Source organism: Podarcis bocagei (genome assembly GCF_964188305.1).
Source record: "Podarcis bocagei genome assembly, chromosome: 2".
In the NCBI taxonomy this organism is placed as follows: Eukaryota; Metazoa; Chordata; class Lepidosauria; order Squamata; family Lacertidae; genus Podarcis; species Podarcis bocagei.
This window is the reverse complement of record NC_138126.1, coordinates 11,964,200-11,977,343: the sequence shown is the minus strand read 5'-3', so window position 1 is coordinate 11,977,343 and position 13,144 is coordinate 11,964,200. Positions and strand designations below refer to the sequence as shown.

Below are 13,144 nucleotides of genomic sequence, written 5' to 3'. Positions count from 1 at the left end.
AGTCATTTAGTCGTGTCCGACTCTTCGTGACCCCCTGGACCAGAGCACGCCAGGCACTCCTGTCTTCCACTGCCTCCTGCAATTTGGTCAAACTCATGCTGGTACAGTAGCTTCGAGAACACTGTCCAACCATCTCGTCCTCTGTTGTCCCCTTCTCCTTGGCCCTCCATCTTTCCCAACATCAGGGTCTTTTCCAGGGAGTTAAATCCTGCTGCTCTGGCAGGTGGCCATGGCACTTGGGCCATGGAATTGCAGGTCAAATCCAACCCACCGGTGGTTCAAATTTCCCCCCACTTGTGTCGTAGGGAGACTTGGGAGCCCTGAGAGATCACTAGGGAAAAAACACTCGGGTGGAGAAAGGGGGAGATAGAGTGGGCTTAGTTTTATTAAATTTACATCGCGCTTCCAGCTACAAATAACCCCAAACTATTTACAACCAAAGTAAAAATGCAATTATAAAAACCACATAAACATTAATATTCTAGGAGACAGTATTGTGAGTCCTTGACGTAATTTGCCCCACCCAGCCGAAGGCCCTATTGCCACCGTAGATCTAAAGCATCGTACAGCTTTAAACAGTTGTGGCTACTCCCAAAGAATCCTGGGAAATGTAGTTTGTTAAGAGTGCTGAGAATTGTTAAGAGACCCCATTCCCCTCATAGAGTTACAATGGCCAGAGCTGTTTAACAATCAATCCTTCTTCCCAGGTTTTAACACCTACCCTGGGTGTTAAAATTATTGGACTTAGTTGAGATGGCAAAGACGACGTGTTTAATCAGAGAAAAATCGTCGGCGATATTTACGAAAGATTGGAAACTTGTTACAGACATTTTATGTGGAAAAGAAAATGAACTTATGAAATTTCGGTTTGAGCACTGAAGGAAATATTGATTTATAGAAAATAGAATTGATGTGTGTTGGGCTTGGAGTGGATGTTTTGAATAATTTTCTGTATATAGTTGGCAGACGAAGAATAAGGTCTCCTTTTTTTCTCCCCCCCCCTTTTCTCTTCTTTTTTTCTCTTCCTCTTTTCCGTTTTTATTTAGTTTTTGGTAAAAGATATGTGATAGTAACCTTTGTATATTTTCTTTCAAACTTTAAATAACATTTATTGGGGAAATAAATCCCTCTTCCTGGGGTACTCTGGGAACTGTAGCACTGAGGGAAACATCTTTCAGCACCCTTAGCAAACTACAATTCCCAGGATTCTTTGGGGGAACCATGACTGTTTCAAGTGGTGCGATACGGCTTCACGTGTGTTGTGCAGATGGGGCCTACGTTGAACACTAAAAAACAAGACAAACATATCACTAGTGCTGCCCAGGAAAACAAAGACACCTTGCTGAAACAATGATACTGTTGGTGGGCCTCCCTAGGGAAAGCATTCCAGAAGAGGCCAATACAGAAAAGGTCCCGTTCTCTTGCCCCCACCCTCTGGGGCCTGGTGAGCAAAGAAGAAACCTCAGACGACAAACTGACCGTCCTGGCAGATCTGCAGACCTACCCACAAGTGGAGAACATTGGAAAGTGGGGGGAAATGGATTATTATTGCAAGAAAATGATTGGAACGGAACGGCTAGGCAACAGGGAGACCTTTGTGGTTGGAAGACAGTCTTGCATGGCCTGTTAGTTGAGAAGAATGTATGGAGTTCTACTTCTTGGGCAAGGGAGGAACCTTTATCCAACTCGAGGGCCACATTCCTTTCCGGGCAACCTGCCAGGGGCCTCATACAAGTGCTGGGTGGGGCCAGAGTCAAAAGTGGGCAAAGCAACAAATGTCCATTTTTCTTCTATAGAACAGGCCAGCTCCTACAGCCAGCCATCCCTCGATCCTGCCTCCAGGCAAGCAAGAGGTGCAGTCACGAGTTCGAGGGTGTGCCCAGGCCAGACCGGCACACTTGATGATGCTGCAAATAGCCAATGAGGGGACCTGGCCTGAGAAAGAGTCTTCAAGAGTCAGATACAGGGGCTTAGAGGCCCCCAGTCCCAAGCTTCTCCATCTCTGTTCTAGGGGGTGGTTTCCTCACAGGAACAGCCTGCTGGATCAGACCCGTCTAATGCGGCATCCTGTTCTCACATGAGCCTGCAAGCAGAAACTTAGCCCCACAGCAACTTCCCCCCGTCCTGCTGTTTCTAGCAACCGATATTCAGAGACGTTACTGCATGGAAACGAGCAAAATTGAAGAATTTAGGACAGTGTTTCCCCAACTTGGGGCTCCAGCTGATTCTTGTACTACAACTCCCATCATCCCTAGCTAGCAGGACCAGTGGTCAGGGACGATGGGAACTGTAGTCCACAAACAGCTGGAGCCCTAAGTTTGGGAAACACTGGTTTAGGAGAATGTTCCAACAAAATATTTATCTAACCACGGTGTTGGGGGGAGCAGCTAAGGCACAGAGGCCAAACTCTCCTTGAGGGTTTTTGCCTGGCTGGAATATGTCCTCGAGCTCTGATCATCCCAGAGGATGCTGGTCCATTTGGGTGGACGGGGCTCCTGCCCCAACTTTACTCCTCCGCCTGAGTCTCGGGGTCGCCCCTTGGGCAAAACCAGAATCGGTTGGCTCTGCCTGTCGTTGGCTCCCTGGCGCCACCTACTGCCAGGCTCCCTGCAGTCCACCCCACCAGTCCCAAGGGGCATAACCCCTCTGTCAATGGCAGTTCCCAGCCAAGGAATGTATACAGCCGATAGTTAAGTATTTATTGTCAACGCTAACACAGTCGCTTCTACAGCTCTGGACACCTGTGCACCCCAGTCTAATGGTTAGGCAGCTATTTCAAGGAGCAGTTGCAAAACCAGTTCCCCTCCACCAGTTTATGTATCTTCCCCCAATTGCTTGCATGCACGAAGGCGGAGACTATGCCTGCAATTTCCTCTGCTCTTCTCTTTTCAATCCCCTCCTGGTTCTGAGGAACAGTGACGCAGGAAAGGGTGTGGAAGTACCCGGCCCCCCGCTTCTTTCTCCTCCCGAACCATCCCATGCTCCAACTCCTGACACTTCCCCTTCCTCTGACTCTTGCCTCCTGGCTGGTGCAGATCCCCACAAACCAGTCCTCCCTCTCCCGAGTCAGACTCCAGCCCCCACATTCCTCAGTGCACAGTCATTGTCCTGTGGGTCCCTGACACCCTCTCACTTTTCTGGAAGGAGCACAGAGGGGGCTGTGCGAGACCCTATCAAAACTACCCCACTGTACAATGGAGAATTTCCACATTCATCCCTCCAACCGCTGTTGCAAAAACAAGGGCGGAAGTATTTTGCCACCTTAAAGGCTCAATCAAGTTATTGTGGGGTTTTTTGTGGTGGATTCCAGTCTCACAAAAGCTTACGCTGCAGTAAATGCATTACTCCTCATGGTGGCGCCATAAGGCGTACTAGGCTTCGGTGCCTCTCTAGTCCAACATCTTGTTTGCCACAGTGGCCAACCAATAGGAAGCCCACAAACGGGATACGGGCTGCCTCCCTAGCAGGGTATAGCGTCATCATCACTAGTAACCAAATATATTCTCTGATTTCCAGGGATGCTGGCTTCTTTCCTGAAGCCTTCCCCACCATCGGAGCCTTGGGACGATCTCCGCTCCGTGTGGATTTTCTCGTGGTTCGTTAGGATTACTCTCTGGTTAAAGGTTTTCCCGCAATAGGAGCATTTATACGGCCTCTCCCCTGTGTGGATTCTCAGGTGTCTCTTGACGCTGGATTGTGTCGTGAAAACTTTCCCGCACAGAGGGCACTGTCTGCTTCCCGCTCCTTTGTGCAGTCTTTGTGGAGCCGGCGTTTGGCAAAGGTCGCCGGCTGGAATAGCCGTGGGGTTCATCTTCCACCCCTGTGCCAGGTCTTTGGCCCACCTCTCCGCTCCCTCTTGTGGGCTGCAGATTCCTTCTTCGTTCCAACGGCCCAATTTCGTTGGGGGCGCCCCCAAAACTTCCCTGCCCTGTTCATGCACCAGCCTAGCACCTCCTGGAACAGAGAGGAAATCTTTGTCAAATGGGAATCTTGGAAATAGGGAAAAGATAAACGGCTGCCAGCCTGGAAAGGGGAGTCCTGCTGGCAGAGGTGTCAAAAAAGGTTATTTATGTATGCCGCTACTGCGGCCCGTGTTTCGTTAGCCCCAAAATGGAAAACGAGCAAAGAAGAAGAATGGCAACTTAGACTGATGGAATATGCGCAGCTTGCGGGCCTAACTTGGAGAATAAGAGAACAAGAAGAACAAGATGTTTATTGAATATATGGGAGGAAATTGTGTGCACTTGAAAACGTTGGCAGCATTAAGATGAATTCAACAGTGTAAATCAGTTTTGATGGATGTAATAATGGAATACTGAATGGTTTAGTTGATATAAAATATGCAGGGATTTATGTTATGCAAAATGAACCATGGAAAGGGAAGAAAGGAAGTCATTGATATTTTAAGGTTGTTTAAATGAACATTCTAAATTGTAATATATATATATATATAGAGGTGCCATCAGTATTGGCATTCCACCGGCTCTTGAGGACATACCTATGTAGACAAATGTTTCCTCAATCTCCTGATCTGAGTTTCCTTCTTTAACAGCTGCTTCTAGCTGCTGTACTGTTTTGATGGGGGTGTTTATTTTAATATTTTGATGGAACTGCTTTAGCACTACCAGGTCTCCCTGCCTTCTACCCTAACGTCCCTAATGAAACTCACTAGCCACTGCCCTGCGTGTCACCGGACTACAACTCCCATCACCCCTGGCCATCAGGCCATGCTGGCAGGGGCTGATGGGAGCGGGAGTCCGCCAGCATGTTCCCCATCCCTGCTGTGGCCCTTTCGTCATTACAACGTCCCCCTTGCGCCAAACGCATTCTCCTGTGAGGTTCCCCCAGCTCTATGGCAAATCAGTCTCAAGGTTCCCCCTTCTCACCAATCTCCGCTGGGAAGGAGAGGCTCTCCCGGGATCCTCCTGGCGAGATCTCAAGCACGTCTTCTGAGCGAGGACCTCCTAGCTGAAAACCCTCGATGGTGCTGTTCTCTTCTGGAGACAAAGGGAGGCGATATTGAACGTAAGAAAAGCCTGCTGGATCAGGCCAAGGGCCCATCTAGCCGAGCATCCTGCTCCCACAGTGGCCAACCAGAAGCCTGTGGAAAACCCACAAGCAGGATTCGACCAAAAGAGTCATCTCCCCTCCTGTGGTTTCCAGGAACTGGTGCTCAGAAGTGCCTCCAGCTGTGTAAGGAGAGCAAAGTTGTCGTGGCTAGTAGCAACTGACAGCCCTGAATTTTTCTCATCCTCTTTCAAAGCCATCTAGGTTGGCCATCATTGACTCCAGTGGGAGAGAGTTCCATAGTCTAACTAGGCACTTCAAAAAAATGTTTGCTGGGAGGTCAGCCACTGGGCTTCACCAGCAGAAGTCTCACTTGGGGAGGAGGAGAAACAGGTGGGGAGAAAGCACTCTATAATGATTTACCCCCCCCCCGAAAAACGTTTATCCCCCGAAAGACACTTATAAGAAATTTGCTGAGAACTGGTGCCTGCTTTTGCCATCACTTTCCCCTCCTCCTGCCCCATCTCTTTTCCTTTTGTGTCGTGACTTTTGGATTCCTAAGCCTGAGGGGCAGGGACCATGTTAATATCGGTCGCCGTAAGCCCCTCTAGGAACATTTCAGGGCTGAAGAGCAGAATTTTAAAAACTTGCTTCTGGTAATAATACAGTGGTACCTCAGGTTAAGAACTTAATTCGTTCTGGAAGTTTGTTCTTAACCTGAATCTGTTCTTAACCTGAGGTACCACTTTAGCTAATGGGGCCTCCTGCTACCACCGCACGATTTCTGTTCTCATCCTGAAGCAAAGTTCCTAACCTGAGGTTCTATTTATGGGTTAGCGGAGTCTGTAACCTGAAGCGTCTGTAACCTGAAGCATCTGTAACCCGAGGTACCACTGTACATCGCATAAATCGTACTGGACCAACTGCGTTTTCCTGTCCAAGATGCCAGGCTTTCTGTGAGTGGGAGAAGCCCCAGGCAAAACCAAGAACGGAGGAAGTCTTACCCAGTTGGCTGGCGTCTCGGTCCATGAGGGAGTCAACTGCTCCACCATCAACTTCCTGCTTGGGCCTCCTCAACTCCTTGGCACCAGACAGAGCCTGTTCTTCTGCTGGAAGTGGGGCGACCACTTCTGCCACAGCCTGGAAAAATAGCAAGGATGGAGCCTTTTAGCAAATAAGGAGAAAAGGCATGCTGTGGTTTTTTAGGGGTGGCGGACAGTTTTTCCTATTCACATCTCACCAATTTCAAATTTCTTCCTGAAGAGTGGCATGTGGTTGAGGACCTGTTGCAGGAGCCTGGGAAATGTCCTTTGATTTTACATTAAGAGGGTGTCTCTGCCACACAGCGCAGTCTCAGAAGCTGACCCGTATTATAAGGTTGTGCAAGGGCCACAGCAAGCCCCGGTACAGTGCCTCTTCCTTCCCGTCGTCCGTGACTCAGAGGAAGTTGCGACACTTAACGTCTACTCTGACAAACTTTTGGAGGGCCTCGTTTCACTTAAGGATGCAAGAAGAGGCCAACCAGATCAGGCCAGCTGCCCATCGAGTCCAGCATCCTCTTCTCTCAGTGGCCCACCAGACGCCCATGAGACATTTGTGGGCAGGATCCGAGGGCAATGGCACCTTCCCCTCCTGCGGTAGCTGTTCATAGCCTTGTTCTCCACGAAGCTGTCCGCTTTCGAACCTAGACCACAACACCCCCCTCCAGAAACCCTTTCTCCTCCCTCTTTCTTTTCCCAATTCATTTACAGTGGTACCTCAGGTTAAGAACTTAATTCGTTCTGGAGGTCAGTTCTTAACCTGAAACTGTTTTTAACCTGAGGTACCACTTTAGCTAATGGGGCCTCCCACTGCCACCACGAGATTTCTGTTCTCACCCTGAGGTAAATTCTTAACCTGAGGTACTACTTCCGGGTTAGCGGAGTCTGTAACCTGAAGCGTTTGTAACCCGAGGTACCACTGTATTTTATATGGTTCATTTGAATTTCGCCCCATAAAAAACTCACATCAACAGACAGCAATGGCATGCGTGCTTTTGCTTGTGACGCAAATCACTTTTGCCGTTTCTCTGATTTTTTTTTTTAAATGACGAAAATGGTGGCAGAATTTAACATTCTGTCCTTTTTCTCAGTCTAAGTTGTCTCTCCAGAGTGTTCCCCGGGTGGCAGGAGTTTTGGAATTGCTGGGTCCCAGCTCCATTCGTGTCTACCTAGCAAACCAAATGAGACCCACTCTGCTTTATTTGGCTGTGTTACAATTAATTTGGCTTGCATTTCTGTGTTTCTGATTCATCACTTGCATTATGTTATGCAAAAAATCAATAGAAACAAAATTTGTTTGTTTTTTAAAAAAGAAGGGCATCCAATAGTGAAAAGGAGTGAGTGTGTGCTCAAATACCCCTAATATTTAATAATAATAATAATATTATTATTATTATTATTTATTTTTTATATTATTATTTTTATTATTTATACCCTGCCCATCTGGCTGGGTTTCCCCAACCACACTGGGTGGCTTACAGAACAGGGCTCAAGACAGTTCAGATGGTAGAGCACAACTCTTAATCTCAGGGTTGCGGGTTCGAGAAACATTCCTGCATTGCAGGGGGTTGGACTAGATGACCCTCAGGGTCCCTTCCAACTCTACAATTCTGGGGGGCTGATCCTCTCCCAGGCAAAACAGTACCACTAAAGCACAAGAAGAAGACACCAGCAGATTCAAGGGTTTTAGGATTTTGCCTGCCCCATGTGCAAACCCTCCCCTTTTAGCATCTTCTGAGATGCACACAATGGTGTGAAGGTCGTAAGAAGCAGCGTGTCTCCTCCACCATCCTGTTCTCGCAGTAGCCAACCAGATGCCCCATGCGAAGGCCACAAGCGGGAACCTGAGCATAATAGCACATACCCCCACTGGCTCCAACATGCGCTCGGTTCCTCTCCTACCCCAAGACTGCCAGGGGCCACATGCCACGCCTCACCTGCTGCTCCTGGCTCCGAGAGGCCGCTCGTTGCACCTGCAGGAAGTCCTCGGCCAGGGCCACCGCCTGCGAGCAGCTTTCCGGGTCCTGTCCCCTGACCCAGCTCTGCATCTCCGGCGGCAGGATGGTCAGGAACTGCTCCAGGACCAGCAGCTCCAGGATCTGCTCCTTCGAGCGCCTCTTGACCTTCAGCCACCCCTGGCAAAGTTTTTGGAGTTGGCCGTAGGCCCCTCGCGGCCCCTCGGCCTCCTGGTAGCAGAAGCGCCGGAAGCGCTGGCGCTGCTCCTCCCTGCTCATGGTGTCCCCGCGCAAGATGGCCACCTTCACTTTCCCATAATCCTCTCTGTCTCCGGCCTCCAGGCTTCGAAAGGCCCACTCGGCTTCTCCGCTGAGGGCCGGCTGGAGGCGGGCCACCCACTCGTCCCGGGGCCACCGGCAGGCTTCGGCCACTTGCTCAAAGGAGGCCAAAAACCCCTCCGTGTCCTCCCAGGGCGTGGGCTCCTCTGGTAACTGTGGGAGCCCCCAGGCCGAGGAAGGATGAGACTCGATTTTCCTCAGGAACTCCTGCCACTGGGTTTCCCAGCGCTGGAGGGTGGCCTCTCCTGGTTCCGGTTTCACCTGGTCCGCTGGGATTTTGTGGAGGAAGCCCCAAATGCTTCCAGCCTGAAGCACACGTGGTGGCTTCCCAATTCCTGCTCCGGGGGAGGCCGGATCCTGACCTCCCGCTTTGTTCCTGGGGAGTTCCAGAGCGGGTGCAATCCGGAGGCCAAATCCCGACTTGAGTCCCTGGTCGGCAGCCATGCTGTTTTCTCTCTTGCAAGGAACTAACTTCACCTAGCTCCGAGGTGCAATCTCCCAAGCGCCGGTCGCGAATGATGCTCTGCCGATGGACCACTCAGCATCCAACATCCGACTTTCTTTGCTCACAATTGGGCCAGGCTGAGCTGCAGAGCTCAGGAGATTTCTCCCTGCGGGGAAATAAAAAGGGGGTGAATTAGGATTGGAAGACTATGCACTTCCGACGAAAGAAGAACGGCAGACGAAATTAATGGACTATGCAGAATTGGACAGAACAACGGGAAGGATTCGAAACCTGCGGGACCAGAGATTTACAGAAGATTGGAAGAAGTATATGAATTATATGAAGAGCAACTGTAATCAACAAATTACGCTAGTAGGACTACAAGAAGTTTTGTAAGGAGAAATATACGAAGTGTTACAAAGTAGAAAAAGAGATATTGGTTATGAGTTTGAAATGTAATAGGGAAGATAGGAAATGCATACTGAGAGATTAGAGTGAAAAATTTTCAGACAGGATTGATGGAAGTCAAAAATTTGAATAAGATGTAAAAGTATGTTTAATTACTGTTGAAAATGATATGTTAAAAAAAGGAAGAGACTATGCACAATATGAAGCAAGTCACCCCTGTGCCCGTACAACACTGATACTGAGCTCGAGGATTGAGGGAGGCCTGTAGTTCAACGGTCCTGCTTCAAAGGGTCCCAGGTTCAAATCCTGGCAACTCCAGGCAGATCTGGGACAGGCTCCCTGCCTGAAACAACAGAGAACTGATGCTAGTCCGTGTTGCCAATATTGAGCCAGATGTGCTCAGTATAAGACAGCTTCCTAGGTTTTTACTAGAGAACAGAATCCATTGAACACGGTGGGGCTTCGCTCCCAGCAAATACAGAATCACAGAATTGCGAGGGTCATCTAGTTCAATCCCCTGCTATTCAGGAATCTTTTGCTCAACAAGGGACTTGAACACATGACCCGGAGATCAAGAGTCCCATGCTCTACCTGCTACAGTTTGGTTGTATGTTTACACAGCTCCTAGCTGACTTTTCCTCTGGGGTTTGCAACCTTTTTGGGTCCACGGCTCCCTTGACCAACTACATTCTTTTTCTGTGGCACCCCTGTGGGGCTCAGGAGCCCAGTTATATCTCCCCTTGCTTGCAGCCCCTCATCCCTTTTCAAACTCCCTCCATTGTGGAGTATTCCCTCAGCCTCCTCTCCTCTCCCCTCTCCTTGGGGGTCCTCTGGGCAGCCGCCGCCGCCGCCCTTGGTCTCTGAGCTGCCCCCACTGCCCCAAAGAGAGGTGCCTCCTCACACTGCCCCACAGGGGCCTGAGAAGCACCCCCCCCCGGCCAGCCCCAGAGGCACCATTTGCCTGCAGAGCTTGTAGCCAGGGCTGCTGCAGCAAAAAACTGTGCAAGCTTTTGGGAGGCAGAGATGCGAGAGGGCATCAGACGAGGGAGAGGGAGGAAGGAAGGAAGGAAGGAAGGAAGGAAGGAAGGAAGGAAGGAAGAGGGATGGAGGCCAGTGTCGCCCACTCACCAGAACCATCATTCAAGGCACCCGAGCGACTGGCCCAAGGTAACTTAGGTAGCTTCAAGGCTGAGTAGGGATTCAAACTCTGGTCCTCTCCTCCAGTTCTGCCACCCTGGGATTTCAGCTTCGAGACACAGCGAAGCCCGTGTGGTGTAATGGTTAGAGTGCTGGACTAGGACCTGGGAGAGCTGGGTTCGAATCCCCACTCAGCCATGCGGCTCACTGGGTGACCTTGGGCCAGTCGTTGCCTCTCAGCCTAACCTACCTCGCAGGGTTGTTGTGAGGATGAAATGGGGAAGAGGAGAACCACGGAGACCACCTTGAGCTTTGGAAGATAAAAGGTGGTTTATAAATTTTATATATATATATATATATATATATATATATATATATATATATATCTCCCATATTGCCCTTCAGCCATCCCACCCCCACCCCCGCCTGTTCCTGGTTCTCCTAGACGTGCAGGATCGACCCCTTCTGGACTCACTCAGATCCAAAGCCACGTGCTCCTTCCTCCCCGCAAGGAGGGATCCCCAGACCCCAAAGCAACAACGTGTCTTGGGGGAGGAAAGTGAATATAAATTCCTTATTTCTCCCGGCACGGACCCCGGAGATGCGTCTCGCTGCCCTTCCAGAGCAAAGCCAGCAGTCGATCTCCCGGCGGCCCGATCCTTTGTGGCTTTACGCGGAAGAAAACGCCCTGCAAAAACTGCTGCCAGGAGTGCGTGACTTTCTGCAGCCCGAGCGAGGCGCCCGCTCAGCTCCTCTCTTCCAAATCCCTGGTCTGCACCCTCCTCTCTCTTTCCCTCGCCTTGTGCATTGGCTTAAAAAAAAAAATGAATAACCATTATCGTTATTAAAATAGCCGCGGCCGCTTTAAAAGGGGACGTCCGAAGCAGGCACTTTGCAACAGCTTCCTTGGGAATGGTAGTTCACAGCAACAAGGAACTGTACTACAAGTCCCAGGATGCATTGCGGGCCTAGCAGGAAATGACATCACCTCCCCTCCCTCCCCCTGCTTCAAAGCTATGAGCAAATCCAATAGGTAGGGCAGAGGGGGGGGGGGTTGGAAATAGGGGTTAGGAGGGGGGAAGAGAGTGCAAAAATAGAAATTCCCTTTGTTGGAAGGAGATCAGGCAGCAGGAGCTCTGTGCTGAGACAGGTTGGAGGGAGACTGGGGGCTCACCTCCGGTATATATATATAATATGAGAAAATATAAATATATAGTGCTTTATTTTCTAAAAAAATTAAAAATTTAGGAGTACTCTCATTCAGTCTGAGAGTGAGGAAGCACCTAAATGAGGCTCCCATCAGGGGTAGCAATGGAACTGATGGTTCCCCGTGCTAGAGAATAAACTAAATTTTTGAAATTTTAAAGTTTCTTCTCCCATTAGATTCACAAAATGTTTAGGGGTGTGCGTACCCCTGTGTCCCCCCAGAAAAAAGCACTGAATATAATATAATATAATAGGAAAAGATATATACAGTTATGCCTCGGGATAAATGTGCTTCAAGTTAAGTATTTTCAGGTTGCGCTCCACGGCGACCCGGAAGTAACGGAGCGCGTTACTTCCAGGTTTCGCTGCACGCGCATGTGCTGTCAAAAATGACATCACGCACATGCACGGAAGCGGCGGAATGCAGCCCATGCATGTGTGGACGTGGGTTGTGTTCGCTTCAGGATGCAATGGGGCTCCGGAATGGATCCCGTTTGCATCCCGCGATACCACTGTATATTGTCCAAATATTTCTATTAGTTTTCAGTATAGCAAAATACAGATTCGACCAACATAACTTCTTAGAAACAATGGATAAGGAAAGTATGCACATTTTCAGTAAATATAACCTGCACTACATATTTAAAGCAGCATCATACTGTTTTAAGCAGCCATGTAGCTCCAGGAAGGGAACAGAGGTTTGCTAACAGCTCCCTTAGCAAACCACAGCTCCCATGTTTTTGGGGGAAGAAGCTGCAATATGGAATCATAGTTTTGTGGAGTTGGGAGGGAACCCCGAGGGCCATCTATTCCAACCCCCTGCAATGCAGGACAGTTTAAAACAGTATCATGTAACCAAGATGATGGACTATGCCGAAATGGCAAAGATGACCGTCAGGATCAGGCATCAAGATGACAAGAAATCCAGTCAAGAGTGGAAAAAGTTTGTAGAATATCTTAAAGACCACTGTGTATACAGTGGTGCCCTGCAAGACGAATGCCTCGCAAGACAAAAAACCCGCTAGACGAAAGGGTTTTCCATTTTTCGATGCGCTTCGCAAGACGAATTTCCCTATGGGCTTGCTTCGCAAGACAAAAATGTCTTGCGAGTCTTGCGATTTTTTTCGCTTTCCCCCCCTTTTTCTAAACCGCTAAGCCACTAATAGCCTTTTAGCCGCTAAGCCTTTAATAGCCGCTAAACCGCTAATAGCGCTAATCCGCTAATAGGGTTGCTTCGCAAGACGAAAAAACCGCTAGACAAAGAGACTCGCGGAACGGATTATTTTCGTCTTGCGAGGCACCACTGTACTTAAAAATGTTGGTGGGATTGTTGCAACACAGATAATGTGAGTTAAGGTAAAAAATGAGATAAAATGGATTGGAAAACGGGAAAATTGGAAAACGGGGGGGGGGGGGAGGTCCGATGAGAATGTATCATAATATTGTTTTAAAAATGGGGAAAAAAATGTTTCTTTTAAAAAATCCATATCATGGTGTTTTAAAGGTATGCAGCCAATGCCTAAAATGTCAATGGCACTGGGGCAGTCTCCAGCCAAAAAAAGTTGGCAACTGTACTGGGTGGCAGCCAACTAACTTCTACTTAAGAG

General features: G+C 49.1%; 1 protein-coding gene across 3 annotated transcripts; it reads right to left on the bottom strand.

Moving 5' to 3' along the window:
* Positions 1-2,678: 2,678 nt before the first annotated feature.
* Positions 2,679-11,260, bottom strand: LOC308580745 (zinc finger protein 174-like). Of its 3 annotated transcripts, none has more exons than XM_081182870.1 (5): positions 10,807-11,260; positions 7,985-8,952; positions 6,012-6,171; positions 4,887-4,994; positions 2,679-3,954 (listed from the first exon to the last, which is right to left on the bottom strand). In XM_081182870.1, the coding sequence occupies exons 2-5, from the start codon at positions 8,783-8,785 to the stop codon at positions 3,461-3,463; spliced, it is 1,563 nt and encodes a 520-aa protein (XP_081038996.1). In that variant the 5' UTR covers positions 8,786-8,952; positions 10,807-11,260; the 3' UTR covers positions 2,679-3,460. The 3 variants fall into 3 exon arrangements, with proteins under 3 accessions (XP_081038996.1, XP_081038995.1, XP_081038997.1); XM_081182869.1 differs by having other exon boundaries at positions 4,887-4,997; positions 10,807-11,259; XM_081182871.1 differs by having other exon boundaries at positions 4,887-4,997; positions 6,012-6,147; positions 10,807-11,258.
* Between the last annotated feature and the right edge of the window lie 1,884 nt (positions 11,261-13,144).